This window comes from Pagrus major, chromosome 20 (genome assembly GCF_040436345.1).
Source record: "Pagrus major chromosome 20, Pma_NU_1.0".
Lineage (NCBI taxonomy): Eukaryota > Metazoa > Chordata > Actinopteri > Spariformes > Sparidae > Pagrus > Pagrus major.
This window is the reverse complement of record NC_133234.1, coordinates 21,308,525-21,332,603: the sequence shown is the minus strand read 5'-3', so window position 1 is coordinate 21,332,603 and position 24,079 is coordinate 21,308,525. Positions and strand designations below refer to the sequence as shown.

The following is a 24,079-nucleotide window of genomic DNA, read 5'->3' as shown; positions in this document are numbered from 1 at the left end:
TACCCAGCCCTGTTGATTTTATGCATATTTTTGCAACTCCTTTTCATGTTTTTGTAAATACACATTATGTGTACTTAATGTAAACAATGCATAGTATACAGCATGTTTATAGTCCACTTTGAAGAATCTTAGAATTGTTAACTGGAAACGAAAATTTGTTGGGAGAAACTGTCTCGCTGCCAAAGTAACTACGTTCAGGGGATGTTGGAGAGCATGCTGAGAGCACTGTGACAGCAGGTGAGGACGGGGAGATGGAGCTGACTGACTGTGGCAGCAGCAGGAGCCCACATGGGCATCTTGACTCATGGACTAGCTTCAATACATCATTGCGGAAGCGCACGCCTACCAAGGCGTACAGGATAGGGTTGAGGCAACAGCGGGTGTATGCCAGCGTGCAGGTGATATACTCCAGCAGAGGACCGCAGAACTGTCCGGCCATTTTACGTGACAGCACCACAGTGTACGGCAGCTGGAACACGACGAAGACCAGCACCAGAGATACCATCAGCTTCAGGGTACGCTGACGATGCCACTGCTTCCCCCGCCGATGAGCTTGCCCTTCCGACAGCACTCGAGCGATCAAAGAGTAGCATGTAACCATGACGAGGACGGACAGGCAGAAGACGCCAATAATGGCTCCGTTGGTGGCCATTTTGACTTTTCCACTATTCTTCATTCCGCAGTATGCTTCACTGCCAGAGCCTGACACACCAGAGAAGAGGATTTCAGGCAGGCTGAGCAGCACCGCAACAAGCCAAACACCCAGAGCAGCGACCGTCCCGCCTGTGAATATTCGACTGCGCAGCCTGAGCATCTCTTGAGCTCGTGCCACCACCAGGTAGCGGTCGACGCTGATGCAGGCCAGCAGCAGAAGCCCGCTGTATGTGTTGATAGCGTAGCATGCACGCGTGACCTTGCAAAGTGGAAGCGGGAAGATCCACCCCAGTTGAGTTTCAACGGCCTGTACCGGGAGCGTGAGCAGTAGGAGGAGGTCAGCCAGTGCCAGGTGGAAGAGGAAGACGTCGGTCATGGAGCGAAGGCGGACCCAACCGTAAAGAACAAAGGTGGCGATCACCAGGCAGTTTCCCACCACGCCGAGCAGGAAGATGAAGCAGAAAACACAAGTCTGGAAGGTTTTGATGGTGAACTCCTGCTCACCAGCTTCACACCAGTCACTGGCTCCATAGCCATCGATGTCTGTGGTGTTACTGGTATTCCAAAGAGAGTAGTTATAGTCGTAGAGCAAAGAATCGTAATCAGTGAAGCCATTTCCGTTGTCATGGCTGCTCATAGCCATTGCTGGTGGGGAAAAATAAAGACTAGTGAGTCATTCAATCCTTATAAAAACATTTTTAAAAAACTCTCCTGTGACTAAAATGCATCCCCTTCTCTGTAACTTCTGAGTCAATGTAAAAAAATTGCTGTTTTTTCAAGAGGAGCTCGCCTGCATCAATAAATGGCAGTGCATGAGCTAAAGCAGTGATAAAATCTATGAAGATAAGCTTTTACCAGAACCACACGAGGGGTGATAAGCCGCTGTGTTGCGACACTTGTAGCATAGATAAACTAACAAGACGACTTGATTCACATCTTTTTCTTACCATATAACGATGTTTGAAAGATGTTAACGTGGCCTTTCAGATACCACACTCTTCAAAAAATGAGACAAATTGTATGAGACTAATTTAAACAAAACTCTTCTTTACCACTTTAAAAACAGTAAGATCGGCATTGTCCAAGGAAACCGTTACCAGAAATGGTCCCTATTATTAGGATACTGCTGGTATTGATAATGCAGATGTGTTGCCTCTCCCTCTTTTCTTCACATGCTAGATGGCTTGTATCACAGGGCTTCTGAGATTCATTACAAACTGTGGTCCCAACTGAATTGGGAAAGAACGTTTTCAGGTTTTCTACACTGACTGCATGGAAAAATATAGAAACTGATCTTAAACTTAAGAATTGAGTCCAGTTTGTCTGTGTGCAAACGTTTTATCTGGTTTTTTGGTGTTTTTTTTTATAATTTACTGTTGAAACTTTGTGTTGCTGCCATTCTTAGGCAGGTCTTTCTGGTAAATATCATTGATTTCCGTGGGACTAATCTGGTTAGATAAAGGCCACAGGAAATGAAATAAAATGAAAAACATTTAATTTCATAAAAATGAATAAGCAAATTACACCTGAAGGTCCTTTTATCAGCCTTGAGTAGAAATGGGAAGTAATGAAGTACAAATACTGTTACTGCACTTAAGTACATTTTTCAGGTTTCTGTACTTTAATTGAGTATCTATTTTTCTAACAACTTTGACTTTTCCTCCCTACATTTTCTTATATTTTACATTTTCAAAACAGGCTTGTTACTTTAGTTCTAATGCATTTTCATTGAGTGGAATTATCGATTATATACTACGCATTACCAACCCAAAATGTTGGTATTTGACATCCTGGGAATGAGACTCAACAATCAACTATCTTTGTGGTGTGTTTAAGAACAGCTGGGACAAATCCTACGAATGCTACCTTTAAGTTTAATAGTCTTTAAATTATATTAATATGACGTGAGCTTCAGTTGGCTTTGCACAGGAATGGCCGATAGAAATGTCCTTCAGAGGGAGTACATTTCAGAGCCTGTAATTTATTACTTTTACTTCAGTAAAGAAGTTGAATCAGTACTTCTACTTTTTTTTACACAAGTATCTGTACTTCTCCTGGAGGAAAGAATGTATGGACTTTTGCCACCTGTGTAAACTGTTGGATTAGTCTTTAGTAAATTTTACTACTTTATTTAAAAAAGTCTTCATGTAATCCAGAGTGACTGAAATATGCAATTGAAGACTGAAACTCAAACTAAATTAGTGCAAAAGGACTCCTTTAACTATTTTACAACTAACAGCTAATTGAGCTGAAAACCAGATAAGACTACACAATAAAAGCCTCCTGTTTCACACGGCTGTGATGATTATTATGACTCATTCTGAGCCACAACTTGCGTGACAACTAATTATTGTTTCTAAAACTTGTATGGTAAAGATGCCAACCTGGGTTGATTTTTGAGCAGAATACTGTACTTGGTGTCATGATATCAGGAAACACTGACTCCTCCACACAGGTTGAAAGTGAGAGACAGCAGCTCAGTTCCTCATTTTGAGTAAGCCGCTGTGATATTTCAGTCATTCTGCAACAGGTTGCGTGAGATTGGCAGCAGGTCGTTGGCACAGGGGAAATCGTGGGTAGCTTCAAGTTCTACAGTTCAGTCAGTGTCGCGTGCTAACAGCCTTTATAGGCAGTTTCCACAATCACCTTTTATCATTTCATCTTTCACTGTGTGGCAGTAAACTGCTCAGTCTACTCGCAGTATTAAATTATGCCCTTTTCTCTACATATCTTTTGTCTTAACTTCTTTATTTGATGGTGGAGACAGACATTAAGGAGTTTCACTTAAAGGTAAGAGGAACAACAGTAAAGAGAGACATTTGTCTTGTGAGCAGAGCAGTGCTGAGTGTCAGAGATTGGGATTTATTTGACATTTCTTTTAGTCAGAAATTACTTTAAAAGATTGGTTCCCTAAAGCTGTGAACTTCATAGTTTGGAAACAGGTGCTCCTGACAAACATTGAGGTGAGAAACTATATGTGATTTTTTAAAAATTGTAATTTTCAACTCAAAAAAGAACGAGGAAATAATTCATTATGCAGTTAAATGTCGACTCTGCCCAAACGGATGTTTTCCAGGTTTCCCAAAAGTTGAAAGGAGGAAAAATTTACAAATTTAACCACAAACATAGAATATTTGTTGGTATATTGATCAGGCAGTTGAAGAACAAGGAAATGTCTCCTCCAGACAGTATTAATTTGAGTCATGGCACGGTTTTGCCTTCTGACGAGCTACAACCCAAACTGTCAAACTGTTTTGATTCATATTACGATTATAAAGTGCATCACTGATTTTTACAGTTCAATTTTGAGGGATAATATAACAAAAACTCCTGAAATCATACTTCACAACATTGAGCCTTTCTCGGCTCATATATAATTCAGTGGTCGGGTTTTCCCCTCTGTGTGGCTGCTGCAGTTTATGTAGTATACATTATAATACTATGCCCTAAAAAAATAAATAAATATGGCAACACTCATCTCATTGACCTGAATTTTGCATCTGATACCATGGTTTACAAAAACCTCCTCAGCAAAATGCAGTCTAAAAGCTTAAAGACAAGGGTTTAGAGTTTACTGTAAATCGATATGAGTGCCACAAGGCTCAATTCTTGATCCACTTGTTTTTAATTAATAATAGCGTTACTCCTACATATTTTAAAACTCATTACTATGCAGATGACAGTATGTTGTATTCTGCTGGTTGCACTCCTACTCCAGCTCTGACTCATCAGTCTTGTCATTCTGTATTTGATGCTTTCCAGATATCTCTTCTCAATCATGTGTGTGTCCTAAATGCAAAAGTATAAAATATTTTCAATACTTTGGTGGACTCAAAATTCAGTATTGATGGGTTGTTATTATAGTCGGTCTTTTTGTAAAACTATTGTTCATTCTAGTGTTATTTTCTGTACCTGAATACGGAGACATTGCATACGTTCACATGTTCCCGTCTCCACTCAAGCTGCTAAACCAAGTCTATTATACTTTATACTATTAAAAGCTTTATTATCAAAATTTTACATTTCTTCTCTCATTTAATGCACACAAAATATTTAAGTTACAATTATGATACACAATCTATTGTCATTATTGTTGATTATTATTGATAATGGATTGTCAATTTCTCAAGACAAATGATCAGATCTATTTTTACAACTTTTATATTTGTGTCTATTCATTTTTAGGATCAAATCTTTGTTTTCAAATGTGTGAAAAAATTACAAATAATTGTATTTAGGTTTTTTTTTTCTATTAGTTTCTTTTTGGCCTTTCATGGCTTGATTTGACAGGAAAGATTAGAGAGATGACAGCAAATCAGATGGGAGAGAGGGGGGATGACATGCAGCAAATGGTCGCTGCGGCGATGACCCAGCCTCTGTACATGGGGTCCACGCTCTACCAAATGGAGATATCCGGGGAGCCCCATAATTCTAATGTTTTTCATATACATATTGACCCTTGCTGCCCACCGTCCGTTAAAGCAACACCCCTCCTAACTAACCCTCCCTCCACCACCTAGGGTTCCAAATTACCTGCTTGATCATGATAAACGAATTCAAATAAAAATATAGCGTTGCTCTGGTGACTCACAAAGCGTATTCTTTTTTGTGCTGTTGCATGATGTTACCACATCTGATGTTAAAATTGTGACGCAGCAGCCATTGTTGACTAAAAGTTTTTAAGCAGCAGTAAGACAATTATTAGGTTGTTTCTGTTTATTCTTGTTGACATTGTCGGCTGTTGTCATGTGTCAGCATGTGGGAACCCATCAGCAGCTTTGAAATGACCAGTGTCACATGCCAGTATGGCCAGTCTCATTTCTCCTTTTAGTGTAGTGGCTTTGCAAAATGATAATTTGTTTTATATCATTTCCCTTAACACACATTGATTTTCAATAGAGGAGACTGAAGTTAAGTAAATTTTCTCTCTTGAACAGTAATCAGATAAATGATGGTGTAAAATTTGAGATTTATTCCCTGTCGAGTGTCAGTTTTATCATTAATTCTCTATTAACATTCAAACCGCAGATCCCAGGTTGTACAATTATATACAGTTGTTACTTTGCAGTTAAATTGGATTTAAATTATTTTGAGAATTTGCAGGCACAGTGCTGAGAGAGATAAAAAGATTATCTTGTAAATTTAACACAAATCACATGAATATGAGTCATATGTGGGCTCCCATTCACCACAACCACACTACAGACAATTTACCCTTTTGGATTGATCTGTAGAAACAAAGAACTAGTTTCACATTTAGTTTAACTGAGTGATGTTATAAAAATTTACTGAATGTGTGTAAATGCATATGGATGTGAAATTTCTATGAGCTCAGGTGTATTAATAAATGTATTTACTGATAAGCACCTGACTTTTTGAACTTTTGTCATTATAGAAAATATAAAAATATATCATTCTTGTTCATATAAATGCCTTTTCCTCAAACAGTTCTAGACTTATTAAACTCTGTATCATACTTTTTATATGCCAATCTAAAAGACACTCAGTCATTTTTTAAGCCTTAATTTATTTTTAAAAACTGTCCATATTTTCTTAAATGACCTTACCTGTGCAGTTTGAGATGTTAAGCATGTCCTAAGTGCTCCTCTTGTGTCTGTTGTAGAGATGTGAGCAGCTGGCACTCTTCCTAACCCTTTAATACCCCAGCAATGAAACCTCTTTTTTTTTTTTTTGCTGACCGTGCCATACCTCTGTGATTGCATCAACAGGAGTTACTGAAGGATGTGACTCTGATGCCTTTGTGGTTCTCTCATATCTCTGTGAATATAGGTTACTTATGATCCGTCTTTTGTATCAGTACTAATCAAGAAAAAGTTTCATCCTGGTCTGCAAAGTTTTCCTACCAGTCAACAGATGTTTATCAGCATCACTGCAGCCATACTGCATGTATCTGGCGCTGTAATCATTATAATCTGTAAATCTATGTTTTCAAATTCAGTGTCACATTTTGTTTCACTAATCACATTTCTTTTGGCAAATCTAATATATGTCCTAAAAAGAGGACACAAAAATCAAAGAAATGCACAGAACATGCTCACAGCATCAAGCTTTAGGTTCAACAAGTGGGCAAACATGCAAAAACACATGGGTGTAGCTGGTATCAGAACCAGTTCACAACCTTTCCTTGACTTCTTTTGAGGTTATACGATCGTTTGTGGATGAGGCCACATAGGTGTCAAACTGATTGAGTCAAGTCCCCGGACCACTTTTCAGAAAGCACACAGCCTTTGCTGAGGGGCCACACATAACCACAGAGTCTTTTGGTGACATTTTGTGGCTAAAACTTTAAAGCTGAACTTGCATCTTAAATGTAGTTTAACTTTACTTTAGGGCTATCAAAGTTAACAAGATAACGCGTTAATGCAAGTTCCTCTTAACGCCGTGGATTTTCTTGACGCGTGATTAATGCACGCATGTTATGACCCTCAGCTGCAGTTTGGGAAATCAGGAAGTGATGCAGCAGTAACGTTGTGGATGGCAAGCAGAAACAAACCTCATTGAGCAGAAATAAATATTGGTGCAGAGAGCCCTCTTCCCCCTGGTCAAAGGCAGGCCACAGATAGTTTGCAACAGAGACGCCTGGCCAACTCTACATGCGACAAACTTTCAACAGCGATAGCTAAATGGGTGACTACAGCTTGCGACAGCTCAAGGCTCCTGTGGCCTACAGCTAAAGGGAACATGATGAAACAGTAAAATACAGCAGATATCTGAAAGTACAGGGATGCAGGAGAAACTAAAATTTAAACCACAGTGATTTAGTTAAAAAATACAAAAACAGTTAGAGCTGAAGACATACTTTTAAAAATGTCTTTCTCTCTGGTCTCCTGCGCAGACAAGACTGGACTCTCACAACACGCTTGTTTGAGGGAGGGATGGGGGGGGCAGTGGGTTTCAACTGGTAATGGAAACACAAATCTGCACCTCACTGTTTGACTGGGCGCCACCCAAAGTCAAGTCAAGTTCACACCAAACGGGCAGTTCAGGGTCGCCAATAAACCTAACGTGCATGTCTCCAGTTAGCAAGGGGTAAAACCAGAACATCCACAAACAACCAACGTAACTTTTTTTCAGCACCGACAGCTAGATCATTGTTAGACCATCACATCAGGATTTGTGATCAACAGATTGCTGGTTTTATGCACTGGCAACTGTCTTTTACATTTTCAAATTCTTCTTTAAGGGTATCTTATAGGCTTGAGCATTATCCAAAATTTTATATCAGGATATTGTCCTGACCAAATGTAACGATAGACGATGTTTTCGTCGTGAACTGCGCTGGGTGATGGACTCTGGTGAGATCGCCAATTTGTGGTGTTGACACCTGCTCAAGGCAAAGACGACATGCAGCCTCATGAAATCCCTTGGCTCGCTATATTCTGCTGCTTTAAACCTGAAATACTGCCAAACTGGCGACCTGGATTTTTTAGAGACTAAGACTAGTATGGTAAAGCGCTGCGTGCATGCCGCTACATCAGGTCAATTAACCTGTATTCACCTCCCAAAAATCGTCATGTGTGTCCTCCACTGCCACAACTTTCTTTTCAAAATAAAAGCCCAAGGAAGCCATAACAGCTGTTCAATATTCGACATTGTGAATGTGCATATGACAGAAAACATCATATTAGATAATATCTAAAAAACTTACCTAAAAAGGTGTTTTAGTTCATGTTCTTGAAAATTAAATCGTTATAAATTTCCCAGACATTGTTAGAAGCTGATTAAATCACAGTGTGTTGGGGATATTTGATTTTCCTGCTTTGACTCTGTTCCTGTGTGTGTGGGCAGTGAAGACGTGGGTTTGAATTCGTCTAATTAACCGCGCTGCAGTAATTCCCATGCAGAAATGTAGTGTGATCACTGCAGAGATGTTAACTGTGATGAGCAAAAAACCACAATGTTTGCCTCCAGCGTTGGCACCAGACCATGAAAAAAATGTGCAGTGGGTCGATGTGAATTGTTGCTGCTTATGAGAACTGTTTGTCACGTCGACAGCTGGGCTGAGGTGTTTACGATTATCGATCCAGTGTGGTTTTGTTAACCTGTGACTATCTACCCTCCATGCTTGTTTTTGAGTGTGGTTCTTCTTATCCGATGTGAAAGCGGTGACCCATTATTCAACCTGTCAACACAACATCCAGGATGAATAGTGATTGGTTCCTTGGCATTAAGGCTACCTTTTTTCGAAACTAGGTCACCTCCTGCTCACATTGAGCTTTTCTTTTGTTTTGTTTTTTAAATGCGCACTTTTCTATTTATTGAGTTTAGAACAACAAACAGTCAATGGACACTTAAATTGGAAGGACATCTATCATGAATAAACATTCATATATGCATTAGATGCTTTTAAGTATGATATGGGAACTGAATATGAAGAAACAAATAAGATTTAATAAAATAACACATTGTCCGTTGGTTTGACCATTAAGAAACATGTATACAGCCAGTCAAAGGGCCCAGTGTAAACACACTACAATATGTCACCCTGTTGAACTTTTCTCATTACGTAGAACTATTGACTTAAACGTATGGTCTGTGTGTGATGTGTTGGGAACATCATCATCATTACTCTGTTTTAAACTGGGGCACAAGACCGAACCAAAGTGAAACTTACACCCCGCTACACAGTCTGTTGAGTTCCCTCTGTAGTATTTATCCATGCCTAATAGCATGCCTCCTTAATCGCCAGTATATGTGACTGGCCACCACAACTTGACTTTGGGCAACATTTCTCCAGAAGTTGAGTCAACTTCAACTTTTCTGCCGAAGCCGTCTGCGGTTTATTAAGCAGAACCACCTGCAGCATGCACTGCCACAACCAAAACAGACTACCCTAATTAAATGAAAATCGCCGCAACACCAGATCCAATGTGAATACAAGTCCTGTTTACTTTTTGTTCCCACCCAAATGTAATATATATTAGGATTACACAGATTAACAGTTAAGACTGGGCTATTTTTTTGTTGGTGAATAATGCACTGCATACTTTGTCATATTTGTTTGTTGATGATTGAAGATGATTGAATAAAATACTGAAATATAAATGACAAGTTTTAAAATGTTAGGGGTTAGCATTGTTATATTAATAGTAATAATGAATATAGTATAATTAAAAAAAGAAATAGTAGTAATAAAAAAAAAGGAAGAGATTAATCCAAAAAATAATTGATAGATTAGGTGCAGCCCTAGTTTATTCATGCCTAATATGGCACAATTTGTAATGTATTTCTGGGTTGTATATCATCTGTTTTTTCACACTTCAACTCAAATAAATTATTATTGATTTACATTTGACTACCTGCTTTTGATGAAAATTTAAATTTAAAATGCTTGATAAGTGTCGGCTTAATTTCTTACTTTAGATATTGTGGATTCAGTGTCTCTCCAGTTTTTAGATGTTAAATTCTCGTTTGATTTTTTGTGTAATTCTGATTAGAGTTTTCGATTTAAGTTTCATTTTGTTTTCATTTTTAGCCCAAATATTTTTTTAAATGTTACATTTAACATATTTATTATAAGTTGCTATTAGATGTTAATTTCCGCTATTACATTATGTAGCATAATGTTAAAAAATCTCATTATCATGACCGTGTAGTTGTAGCAATTGGGTAAATCAACAATTTAATTGAAAGTAGGACTGCACCCAACTATCAGTTATCAAATTATTTGCCAATTTTTTTTCTGTCAATTGACTAATGGATTAATTGATTAACTGTTTCAGCTCTGGGTGATGTGCATGTAAAACATTTGTTGTCAGTTTTTAATTAGCTTGGACAGAGCTGAGCATACTCCACTACATTTATCACTTCCTTGGCTGCAAGTACGACACAGAATCTTCTCAAATTCTGCTATTTAATCTTTGGTTATCTATCTGTAACCAGAGTAAGGTCCAGATCTTACTTTGTCACAACTGTTTCCATCTCCAAAAGAAAACTGAAATTGATTCTACTTTCTCAGGTTTATCATTTGTTACTCAGTGTGTGTGTGTGTGTGATGGATGCAGGGTCTCTGTTTCACTTGTATCTTTCTTGTACCACCTTTCTCTTTGTTTTGTTGCCGTTTGCATTTTTAAAGATTATTTTGACGGATATTATGATTGACAAGTAGTGGGGATGATATTTTTTGCATCACAATTTTCGTTTTCACTGACAAAACTATTAAAATCATGCTGTGACATTTGCTGGAGTCCGTGCCAAACAAACATCTACAAAATAAAATTTGTAGGTCAGGACATCTCTGCAGCTCTACAGTACTTCATTACATTGCTGTTAAGTCACGTTACCTTTATCGAAAAATAACAGTCTCTGTTATTTGGATATTGCACGTTTGATATTTCTATTATATTTCAACTAATTGTGCAGCCCACACTTCCTGGTATTTAACTTCCTATATATTCTTCTGGACATGTCAATTTATGTATTCATGAATTGAATTATACACTTTAGACTTTATTGGGTACATCTGTACAATCTAATGTAATCCAATAAAACTATTTATAAAGAATATAATTTTATATAATTTCAGTTTTGTTTCAAAAGCAAAACAAAAATCATTTTTTTCATGATACCTGCTTGCACATATACACTTTTCATTAGAAAGCAGCTTCTCAGTGAGTTTAATCTTTACACTTTTTGAACTTCTGAAGGTGTGAAGAGAGAGGGGATGCGGCTGGTTTGGGACGAGACGGTGCGAAAATAAAATGAGTTTCAGATTAAGTGGAGCAGGCCACAACAATATTTAGAACAAAAGGATAAATATAAATGACCAGCAGCTCTTTTTAACCACTGGAGGGCGAATTAAAACCAGTTTTAATGATCATTGACATTTTTTATATTTCAGTCCAACAAACTACGATATCTCTGCATCTTCATACAAAAACAGTAGCCAGTCTAGTAGACAGTATCATGGCTGAGATTATGTGGTTGCAACATGCCCTTGATTTGCTTTTAGAAATTCAAAAAATGTCCCTAAATGTCTTTCCACATGTGGTGAGGCGACCCAGAGAATGCCAGAAAAGTTACATACATCCTGCACGCTGAAAAACACAAAGTACAGGAAGTTGCTTTTAAACATAGAAGTTGGTGTGTTAGTGGCACATGCATTCTTCTGTATTTTAACCTTAAATGATCATTGACAGTGCAACCATTGTTGTTGGCTAGAGATGTTCATTACTACATATTAAATGTACAACTTATAAAGTGTTGTAGTGTGTAGCTGCTCTTTACTTGTTATATCTGTGGGCTGAGCTGTTATAAGCTACACGGCAAGTTGCTGGCAGTGGTTTTGGTTTGGAGAAGTAGTCTGAGGAAGTTAAAGATATCTGTAATCTTGAGTGCCTGATATACTGATATACTATACTAACAAATATTAATCTCTTCTTTTATCTGACAAATGCAGACAAAGTTCTCAAATTTTAAATGTTGTATAAACAGTAACTGCAGGAGAACTTTACCCAAAGTAAACTTTTTAGTAATTGTTTTTGGTAAACGGGAACTATCAGATCAAAATTTTAAAAGAACAAGATTAATTATGTGATAATATCAAATTATTACACAATTATTAAACACCATTATCATTTAAAATCAGGGTTACCGCGAGTGTGTTGCAATACCGGCGGCCTGGCGTGCCTGAGTTGACTACCCGTCAGATCTTAGCATCTTGAATTTCTTTAAACATTTTAAATGTTGAATGTTGGAATAGCCCAGTGTGCAGGTTGTGACGTTAACATGAGCGAGTGTGCAGTTGACAGAGAAATAGAGAGTGTGTGTGACCCGAGTATGAAATTAGCAATAACGTTAAAGCTGTAAACATAGCCGTGTAGTGTTTGTACATTTCAGCTGTTTGTCAGTGAATAAACGCTACAACTCCTCAAAACCCAGGCCAAGTTTGTGCATCTTGCTTGCCTGCTGATTGAATTTGGTTGCCACAGAATTAGTGAACAACTTCAACCCAGGCTCACTCAGAGTGGACTGACCTTTAAAGGAACAGTTCACACAAAAATAAAGTCAGTCATTATCTACTTGACGCCATGCTGATGGAAAGTCAGGTAAAAAATCAACAATGACAACAACTAAAAAAGAGCCCTGTGCAGCTCATCTGGTGTAATACAAGTCAGCAGAAGCCCCAGGATTTATTTAATTTAGGTTAGCAGCTACAGTAAAGATTTCAATTTATGAAGGGTGTAAATAACTTTTCAAAACAAATTGGGATCTCAGGGGCCTCCAAAACCCTGGATTATGCTGGACGAGCTGTATGGAGCCTTTTTTGTTGTTGTTGTTTTTGGGTGAACTGTTCCTTTAAGGTGGACCAGTTCATTCTCATTTGAGTGACAAGCTGTGTATTTGGCAGTGTGGCACATACACATTTGCATTAGTCTGCGGTGGTTAATTTGGCATTACAGGTAGTGTGGTGTGTACAGTAAAGTTGTTTTTGTAACCTCACACATAATATGAGTCACTCTGTCATGAGTCATGACTCCGGCAGTCTCTCTCTAAAAGGACCAGTGGAGGAAATTTCTTTTTAAAAGGTGACAAAGAAATCTGACCGTAACTGGAAATGTGATTACTGGCTTCAGTTACAACACATTTCCATGGTAAAATTTATCAATATACACAAACTATAGAAGGCAATAAGCATGTTATATTAACAGTAAACCTTCATACAAAAACTGTTTATCCTGATTTCTTAAATGTTGTGTACTACCATAAAATACAAGTTATACAATATTCAAAGCTCCTATAAAAGATACAAATTAAATGTACACTTTTACTGCGAGAACTCATTGTCACTTTTATATTTCAGTCCAACAAACTACGATATCTCTGCATCTTCATACAAAAACAGCAGCCAGTCTAGTGGACAGTATCATGGCTGAGATTATGTGGTTGCAACATGCCCTTGATTTGCTTTTAGAAATTCAAAAAATGTCCCTAAATGTCTTTCCACATGCGGTGAGGCGACCCAGAGAATGCCAGAAGAGTTTCCTGTCTGAAGCTATTACAAAAAAGCTGACATCCTGCACGCTGAAAAACACAAAGTACAGGAAGTTGCTTTTAAACATAGTAGTTGGTGTGTTAGTGGCACATGCATTCTCCTGTATTTTAACCTTAACAAGTTTCCTCAATTACACACAAAAAAACACACTGATTTATATTTATTGTGGGGAAAAAATGTTGTTGAGTATTTCGTGTCTGTATAGTGACTGCTGCTATGCGCACCTTTGCAAACATGTCAGAGCTCTCTGTGAGCCTAATGAGATATTGTTTATGTGTTTTGGAAGCTCTGCTATCTTTCATGCTGCACCAGCTTCCTGATTCCAGCCAATTTCCCCATCGTAAATGAAGGAGGAAATTCCTTAAGAGAGTTTTTCACCAACTATCTGAGGAAGAGCAGGAACCTCGGCTGTGCTGCCAGCAACATCAGGGCAGTCCCAGTCCAATTAGTAGATTTACCACAGCGGTGGTATGTACAGTGGTGTGTTTATGTCAGTCGACCCACAGGAGTAAGTAAAGACATACCAGCACTTCCCCTAATTAACTCCTTTCTATGAAACTGGTCAGTGGTAAACTTTATACGAATCAGTGTGTGATGAACACAATAAACCAAGGGATAAGGCTGCAACAAATCATACTATCAAGATACGGTTTCCCTCTGCCCGTCGGAGAGTTATAGTGAGTTTCAGCTCAGTGTTTTGATTTTACTCCCACTACTCTCATAGTGTAGTTCTCAGCCACAGCAGACAGCTATTTTCAGAAGATGTAAAAATCTACTGAACATTACCTGCTCAACAGCAAACAAACACCGAAGGGCTTCAGACTTTTTTCACCACCATTCCAAAACTGTCCAGAAAAACAAATTTAACCATCCTGAAGTTAATGAAAATCATCTATAGTTGTTACCTAAAAGTATTAGCATTCAAAGTACTTTTACCTCGAACCTGTACTTATTTACTGTACTGTGCCTTTTATTAAATCAGACACTCTATAGAATAAGTAAGCATCCTACTGGACTATGCACACACTGTAATAAACTGTAATAAACTGGGCTCAACAGCCAAAGGGACTGGTGAATGAAAGAATCCAGTGGCCGAGAATGTTTTTTACCAGCCAAAATGCACACTGGGTATGACTTTATTATTTAAATTATTAACAAAAGCTGCAATGAAACTGTTTGAAAATCCTGACAGAGGTACTTTGGGACCTCTACAAGAATATGGTTGAGTTTGCTGATAACGATTTTTTTATAGACTTTTTTAAATCCGCCTTTGTTTTGTCATACAAAGCGATCAACTTTCAAAGTTAACTGGGTCCTCCTTATTACACAGGCGGCCTTCTGAGATTTACGATTTAATTTCGGACCACACTTTAACCCCCGTCTGATTGTGTAAATAGACAGCTGTTTACAAAAATGTTTGCCATATCAACTATACATGATGACAATAGTTTGTGCTGCCCTCAGGTGGCCAAAAATATTCATCAGTGCATCTTAAACTGACAGTATGTCTGGGCTGATGACCTGAGAATCAGTATATAATTTGTGATTATAATTATATGAAGTAAAAGAAAATCCATACATCTTATTGATGCTGTGTATGATTATATACAGTCCCAAACATTATTTTGCAATGCGAGTTTCAGGGAAATGACATTTAACAAAATTATAATGATGATGAGAAGCTAACAGGAAGGCTACCAGCTGTCTGAAAAGAGGTGTATGTCAGATAATGTGTTAGTATAGCTATAAGTTTGTATTTATTCCTCCTTTCATCCCTCTGTTTTTATTTTACCTTTAATTCATCCACTGTTCATTTGCTATCCTTTCTATCCTATCTGTTCATCAGGCATTTGTCAGCATCACAGGAACACAAGTATGCACATACACAACAGTCAGCAGTGCTAGATAAAGAGGGTTGGGCTTGTTTCTGAACACACTCTGCTTTCAGATCTTGAGCTTCATAATGGCTCCTCAGGTCAGTGACTGGCCTCGAAGGTTACTGCTGATCCCATCAACTCTCTCCACCATGATCCTGTACCTGCTCTGCACTGCTCTGATCCTCCGTATGTATCCGACCTCACATATTTTTCATTTTACACACAGCTTTGCGTGAAATATTTTTTTTATCTCTTAGTATTTCCTGTTTTTTGAGTTTGCTGCATTTTTCCATGAGTGTCCATTGTCCTGCCTTTGCGAGGGATTGATCAGGGAAGACGGTGGTTGAGGCATTTTACTTTTAGGAGCAGCCAACAAAAAGACGTCTGCTGTGAGAGTCTTTAATAATGCTGTGGACTTGTTTCATGTGATGTTAAATAGCTTTTCTGAATCTGTGTATGCAGGTGTTGTGGATTCACAAACAGTCAACGTGACGGAGGAAGAGTTGAGCAAAGTAGAGAGGAACCAGACATTCACTACTGATAACAGTAAGGCATTTTATTTGACATTTTTTAGCAACTGATGATTATTTTCTGTCAGTTAATCTGCTGATTAGGCCTGTTATGATGATAGTGTCAATATCACTATCACCTTATTTAAATGTTAACATGTTGACACTGATTTGTTGCCATTTTTTAAAAAATGGCTGGCAAAGGCAACCTGGCAACCATTCCTGTTTAACCCCTTTAATCTACGGTTCTGACATGGCGGCAGTGCTTTAAATTTAAAGTTTAAAGTGACTTTAAATTTGACTAACAAGTAACCTCAGTAAGTAAATCTAGCTCCTTCCAGCTGAGGCTTTTATCTAAGGTCAAGTCCTTTTTATCATTTAGTGATTTTGAAAGGGTCATACATGCTTTTATCGCCACCTGACTTGACTACTGTACTGCCCTTTATGTTGGTGCTAGCCAGGCCTCCATCTCACGCATGCAGCTCGTCTTTTAAGGAAAACGAACGCAAGAGCACATTTCCCCGGTACTGGTTTCACGTCACTGGCTCGCTGTACGCTTTAGGAGTGTTTTGGAGTGAATGGGCTAGCTCCAACCGATCTCTCTGATGTTTTACAACCACATGTTCCATCAAGGTCACTCAGGTTTATTGTGTTGTGTTTTGCTATTTCTGACTGTTCAGCACTTTGGCCAACTGTTTTAAATGTGCTTTATAAATACATTTGGATTGGATTGGATTTGGAAACGTATTTGATGACCTGTAAAATGAGACTCAGCACTCAAGACAATGGCTTCATTATCTTTCTCCAGAATCACCCACTTTCTAAGTATTTGCATGCATTGCGTGGATGTGATATTACTCATTCACCAAACACATTTTTGCCTGCAGGTACAACAAAACCCTTCAACATGACATCCAGTTTGTACAAAGACAAAAAGAGTCAGACTGAGGATCAACTACAGAACAACCAAACATCTGCTGTTATCACAGAGGATGATGGTGAGTGTTCTTGCATGCAGGAGGGAAGGAAACTCCCATCCTTATCAGTGCCTTTAAATTTCCTGTGCTTCAGTAACTGTATGAAACATTACTATGCGCTGCGGTATCAGGAATTTAGTTTCGCTTTCAGGCAAAAGCCGAGATAAAGCAACATGCGCTACTGGGCTTCTGAATGAGCTCATAACTTTATGAAAAGGGGGGGATTCAAAGAACCTGCAGACTGAATAAATCAGCATATCACAGCAAATATCTGAGGTTCATCTATTTAACACAGCAAGACATCGGAATACTGCGATTTAATGGTATTATTTGCTTGTCTCTGTTAGTCTGTGTATGTCAGAAGTATCTATTCTTCTTTACTTTGCAGAGAATTTTCAAGACCAGGAAAAGTACTCCCCAGGCAAAATCTGCCATCAGGACCTTCTGAAAAACCTGAGTCACGCCTACTGTGGTGAAGCTTTTCACGCAGAAATGCAGTCAATTAGCACAGAAAAGTGGTGTGTTATGAAAGATATCATCAGGTGAGTATCTACAGAATACAGAATCTACAGGGCTTTATTTCCTGTTTTAAAATGACTTTATATATTGTTACTTATTCTTGTTTTAAACATCTACGTTCAGTTAATTCTTGGTTTCACACACTTAAAAGTCATCCTGTTCTTCTTTTAGGAACAATACAATTTTCAAAAAATGCTACATGAATTATGCTCCTATACATTTTTTATGATCGTTGTAACGAGTTGTATTTGCAATCGTCGTAGATGTAGTGATAGTAACAATACTGGAGCCTTACGTCCACAGAATCCCTTTTAAGCCCTGTTAAAAAGAAACATCAATCTTCCTAATTTCTTTATAGAGAGCTTGGTGTGTTTGTCCTTCAGTTGCTTTGCTAATTGTAACGTGTTAACACCTTTGCATAGCATTGATTTTTAGGATTAAGTCCATATGAGCATGCTCGTATCCTTTGCTTGTCCTCGTTCATTTGCCTCAAATGTGAAATATTTCAAAGCAGACCTCCTGCTGTTTTCTTTGTTAAACCAAGACCATTGGAAAGGGCTCGGCACTTGACATTTTTAAACGGGCACAATGTAGTTTTGGAAAAACAAACTTAAACTCAGAATTGTATTATTTGCAATATCCATGAGGAAATAATACAAACTCAGAATGTTTTCCCCCATACCTGAATAAACAAACTGTATCTCAGAGGATAATTAGGTCCCCAGAACACTGTTTGAAGCTAGATAGGTGGCAGCGTCCGCCAAATGTAATCAAAGTAAAAAAGTATGAAACTGTGTTGTCCTTTAAGGTCAGTTTGTTTATTCAGTCATGAAAACTTATTTAGTTAAAAAAGGGAAAATCAGTCAATGAAGATCTTTCTCTTGAAAGTCTAATTCTTGGTAGCTACTCAATCAATGTGATCAGAGCTGCCGTGATAATGTAAATAAAAAATGCTGTATCAAAAAGTGTTTGATGCTACCTTCAGAAGCTAATCATAATACGAATGTTTGCTTATCCGATGCTCCTATTTGCAGGATGTCCTTTGTGAGTGTCTTTAATTAACTTTATAATTGTAGCAAACTATTGAAAGCTTTGACATTGTGGGTTCAGAGCTGGATCTGGGTCATTTGTACCACAGAGACCAGACTGGGGCCAGGATCCTGAAACTGAGCGCTCAGTTTAGTCATTTTACCAGTGGTTTAATATAAAAACCACACAATACTCAGTTAGTAAACCTGACCACAACATGGCTTTCTAGCCCATTACAGAGGGATATACAAATACAGAATAAAAGAGGTCTTTTGATTTGGAGTCAATGGGTCACAAGACCTGGAAGCTATTGAAAAAAAAATGCTGATTTTTCATTAAGAAAATAATATAAATTAAGAGGAGTGCTAAATGTCAATAAAAAGAGGTTTGTCCTGATCATCCAGAGCAATAGGTCACATACAAGGTACAACCTCCATAACATCATGGTGGTATTAACCTGTTGCACAGTGAGACAGAAACCAGCAAAAGACAAAAGATTTGACTCACGTTATTTGATGTCGAAGTCAATTTTCCTTTTCTGTCATGAAGTAGACAATATCCGATATTATCCGAAGTTTATTAGCACAGTTCCTCCTCTCTTCTCTTCGTTTCCGCTAGCTAGCTAGCTAACGTTAGCATTACTCAACGCTGTTAAACTAGCCAACACAACCCTTAACTCTCCAGGTTGTTTCATCAAAGTTACGCCACTAACTTTCTTTTCTTTCTGTCGTGAGTCGAAAGTATGACTGGTTTGCTTCACATTTCACTTCAGAGTTTCTTCTTCCAGACGTCTGTTCGCTCACAGTTCAGCGTCTGATTGTTTGATTCACTGTTTAATTAACTTCACCTGTCGCTCCTTCAGTGAGCTACCTGACACGAGACTGCAGTACCCTCTTTGACCACACCGACTGACGTTTGCCAGCCAGTACAACACAGGGGGGCGCTGTTTCCCCCGTTTGATCCAAAGATAATAATAGATTATTATTATTATTATTATTATTATTATTATTATTATTTAAAAAGTAAGGATTGTTATTTATTTATGTATTCATTTATCTATTCATTATAACCCTTAGTCTCTGACCCTTGACTTACCCATGAAAAAAGAGTTTCTTCTTCTTCTTCTTCTTCTTTTTTTTGCTTCTTCTTCTTCTTCTTCTTCTTCTTCTTCTCACTGTTTATTTATTTACCCATGTTTTTATTTACCCATATATTTATTTACCCATGTATTTATTTATTTATTATAACTCTTTGTCTCTGACCCATGGCCTACCCATGAAAACAGAGTTTCTTCTTCTTCTTCTTCTCATTATCATTATTATTATTATTATTATTATTATTATTAGTAGTAGTAGTAGTAGTAGTAATATCGTATAGTTTATTTGTATGGCAATTTTGAACAAGAAGTGTGTATGCAAAAACAGTGTTTACACTGTTCCTTCATTACCATTAACACACACTTCAGTTTATTTGACTCAATCCCACATGCACCATCCTGCTGCAACAAATACTAGCTAGAGCGTTACTCCACGGCTTAAAATAGTCCCCAACAAATGCACTATTTACTCCTGTTTGAGCAACGTTTACAGCGTCTTTTTAGAGAATGAAAGGAAAAATGAAATTGAAATTGTTTGCGATCTCTTTTCAAGGATTTCTTCAGATATTGAGAGATGGACTAACACATTGTTTGTCTTTTCATGAGATATTTTGACAGTTGTAAAAAGAAAAAACATAGAGTAACACCACCCTTATCTTTAAGCAACAGTCAGTGTTAAAATTGTCAGAAGCTGAGTATGTGTGAAGGTTTGTGTGGCACTGGGAAATGTCCATCGTCAAGACTGGGTAAACAGCTGCACCCTGAGTGCGGAGTATACGCTCTCTTTATGTTCTAACAGGAAATAGTTTGACCACAGCAGTCTCAGTTTTACTTATAGGTAGATGTGCGACACAAAGTGGGTTATCCAGTTTCACAAAAACAACTCACGAAATTAGATCAATTCATCATTAAACACCGTGTAAAAACATCTTGCAGTGTTTGAAGAAGTAAAAACAGTTTTTTTTTTCTGTCAGTGACAGTTTTCTCAATTAATCGATTAATCGTTCTATAAAAAGTCAGAAAGCAGTGAAAGATGCCAGATACATTTCACTGACCAACAGTCCAAAACCCAAAGATTTAAATAAAACATTACACGAGCTGGTACCGGAGACTTTTTCCTTTTTGTGAACTTTTGCCTCATTAATGTCTTAAATTCAAAGTAATGGGCCAATCATTTGAACAGTTCCCTTGTGTGTTCATGGTTAATAAATCTTATGGTTTCTCGATCTATTTCAGACCGTACAACGACATGTCGCTCTGTTTGGAGACTGCATGTAATGTGTGCGACTGTTATTACCCAAACCCCGACATTCAGGACTTCTTCCTCTACATCCACTCTCTGTACTTCCAGAAGTGTACTAGTGAGGAGCTTCTAGAAACGGATGCTCCACACGGAGTGGTGATCATCCTCACTATCATCCCTGTCAGCATGATCCCCGTGCTGGTTTATCTGGTGGTTTGGAAAAGTAAATCCCAAGATTGAGTCATGTTCGACACTACGATCAAACCATGTTCATGTGTGTTCAATGTAGTTTTCTGAGTATGTTTTAAAGGAACAGTTTCACTTTTTCATAATTACACTACAATGAATTTGACACTAAAGCCAGAGGCTGGTTAGCTTAGCACAAAGACTGGAAAAAGAGGGAAACAGCTAGCCTGACTCTGTCTAAAGTTAACAAAGTCTCCCTATCAGCACATGAATCTTACTAATTATATAACATCTCATATCCTCTTTGTTTAATCGATACAAAATCCAAAGGGGGAGGCCAGGAAGTCACTGCACCCGGCCAAGATACAGCAGGTTAATTAGTGAACGGCATTAGTTTCCGCCTGTTTCCATTCTCCATGCTAAGCTAAGCTAATCCTCTGCTGACTGTAGCTTCATATTTACCAGACACATATGAGCGTGTGAGTATCAATCTTCTCGACTAACTTTAAACAAGAAAAATGTGTATGTTTTCCTTTAAAGGTGCAATTTGTAAGAATTGGCCACCATGAGTTCATACTCCCAAAAAATAACTGCTGTGTTCTTTTCATACATGAATGACTGTAGCTACTGTTAGCTTGTTAGCTCAGTTAGCTTTTTTAGGCCCCTGGCTAGCTGGTAAGCATGCTAACGTCAGTATATGTCTCTTCAACACAAGACATTGCGTCATTCTGTTGACACTTTTTTGCAAATTGTTGAATGTTTTGAGCTAAAATTCTCACATAGTGCACCTTTAAGTAAAATAATATTTACTTATGAATGCATCCAGTCCAGTCAGAGAGTATGACTGTGCAAACTCTGAGAAACAGCGCAGAAACATGTCATCCTTAATGTGATTGGTAAAGATTTGTAACCAGGAGCATAAATCTGCTGCTGTAACAGCCTCCAGGCTTCTGTCATGGTTTCCTTCAGCATTAAGAGAAGCCTTTACTTTAAATGGAGCTTGCTTTGCTTTGTGCACGGTGTTGAAATAGGTCATGAGACAAACACACACTGTTGGAACAACAATACTGTCTAATATCATTGCTGAAGCATTATGATTTCTCTTCATTGGAACTGAGATGTCTCTGAATGTAAACACACTCTTAACACTGAAAATCAGAGCTTTAACCTCTTATTTACTGTATCTGTTCATGTTTTCAGTAAATAAAGTCTGGAATATGTTGTGTTTGTGTTGTGGTCATTTCACAAGTGAGCCAGCATGCTTGGTAGGCTGAAAATGACGTTATGAGCATAGCAGAGGAGGAGTTGAAAATGTTTGGTACCATTTATAATTCCCTTTATGTGTTTTTACTTTATTAATTGGTCTTAAAAAGGCAACCCTTAAAGGTTTTATTGTTATGTTTACATTCAGTGTAACTCACCAAATCCATTCATTTGCTCTTAAATCATTTGCAAAAACTGATTTTTGAAATATTTTAAATGTCACATTGTTTGCTAGCAGTCATGTCTGCTAGCTTGCAGTCTTCTTTTTCACTGTTTTTGTTGGCACATTGCCTCCCAGCCCAGTCTGCAGGATGCAAACCACAGATACGTCCAGGGTTGACATTTGTACCAAAGGTGGTCACATTATGGGCTTATTAGCCACCCTTCATATCAGAAAGTGGAGGTGATGGTGGTTGGCTGCCAAACGGCCGACTGCAGTTCGAGTCACGCCAAAGGATGTTTTTAAGGAGACCTGGGGACATTTCCAGCAGATTCTGTGGCGACCAGAAATGCCTATTATTCACAGGAAATCAAAACCCTTACCAGAGCATTAACACAGTGTTGTGAGAGAAATAGGAAAAGTTTTACCTAAACAAACATAAAGAGTTGTGCAACCCTTCGTCCTTTTTTTGCCTATACATTAAGTGCTGCCAACGATGAGCGAAACAGTGTGAAAACTCATGGCAGGTTTATGGATTGTATCGCCTGCTTGCAAACAAATGTCTTACTCGCAAAAACACTGCTCTGTAGCGCTACTTGTTGCTAAAAATATCCCAGGTGCCATTATGTTGCCCCTGGGATATAACACATGCAAAGTTGCTAGCGGCCTCACATATGCAAACACACACACACACACACACACACACACAAAATGCATTGCAGAGTCTGAGTTCCTGAAATGGCACAGTGTGAAATTTCAGAGAAAACATGGCCACTGTCGTTCCTGGTAGCACGGTGCGTGTTTGCACGTGTGTGAGTGCTACCTTTTGGATGCTGATGGACAGTCGGATGAAGGTTTGTGGTCGACAAAACATTTCTTCACAGTACAGCAGCGTTGCAGCATGGGTGTGAGACAGAGTTTTCAACTGAACTGAACTGTCCCTTTAAGGGTCAGGGTTAGGAATCTATTCAAAGAGAGTCCTTCACAAGTATAAATAGAGGCTAATCTACTGTGACAAAGGCCCTGTGATGTTGCCGGGTCATAATAAGGATGCTGAAGATAAGAAAAATCATTAGCACAGAGTCTCACTAACACTTATCTGCTTTTCCTCTGTATGCACTGGAATGAGCTGCGAACACACACACACACACACACACACGCGCACACACACACACACACACACACACACACACACACACACACACACACACACACACACACACACACACAGGTAATTTGCTTCAACCACAATTTCACAGTTTCCCTCTTCACACCTTCACCACCCACGCGCTCTGTCCTCAAGTCCTCCCGTCTTTAGTAAACTAAACGTGAGTTTGTTTTTATTCTCACCCTTCACAGTGACCAGCAGGCATCAACAGAAGTTAACTGAAGAGACACAGGCCAGTAATTAAGAGATAACCTGCCTTAAGAGATAACCTGCCTTTAAGGGTAACGTCATAAAACAACTGATGACACATAATATATTTGATGTTAACACACTGAGGACAGACAGTTTTGTAATGTATCAGTATTGGACTAGCTTATATTTGG

General features: G+C 38.3%; 2 protein-coding genes across 2 annotated transcripts; one reads left to right on the top strand and one right to left on the bottom strand.

The window, feature by feature from the left end:
• Positions 1–13: 13 nt before the first annotated feature.
• ccr10 (chemokine (C-C motif) receptor 10) lies at positions 14–19,174 on the bottom strand. Its single transcript, XM_073489790.1, has 2 exons — positions 19,088–19,174; positions 14–1,299 (listed from the first exon to the last, which is right to left on the bottom strand). The coding sequence occupies exon 2, from the start codon at positions 1,295–1,297 to the stop codon at positions 107–109; it is 1,191 nt and encodes a 396-aa protein (XP_073345891.1). The 5' UTR covers positions 1,298–1,299; positions 19,088–19,174; the 3' UTR covers positions 14–106.
• Positions 15,639–22,328, top strand: LOC141015646 (receptor activity-modifying protein 3). Its single transcript, XM_073489791.1, has 5 exons — positions 15,639–15,732; positions 16,009–16,092; positions 16,943–17,053; positions 17,421–17,574; positions 20,913–22,328. Exons 1-5 carry the CDS (start codon positions 15,696–15,698, stop codon positions 21,157–21,159), a joined length of 633 nt encoding a protein of 210 aa, XP_073345892.1. The 5' UTR covers positions 15,639–15,695; the 3' UTR covers positions 21,160–22,328.
• Positions 22,329–24,079: the final 1,751 nt, after the last annotated feature.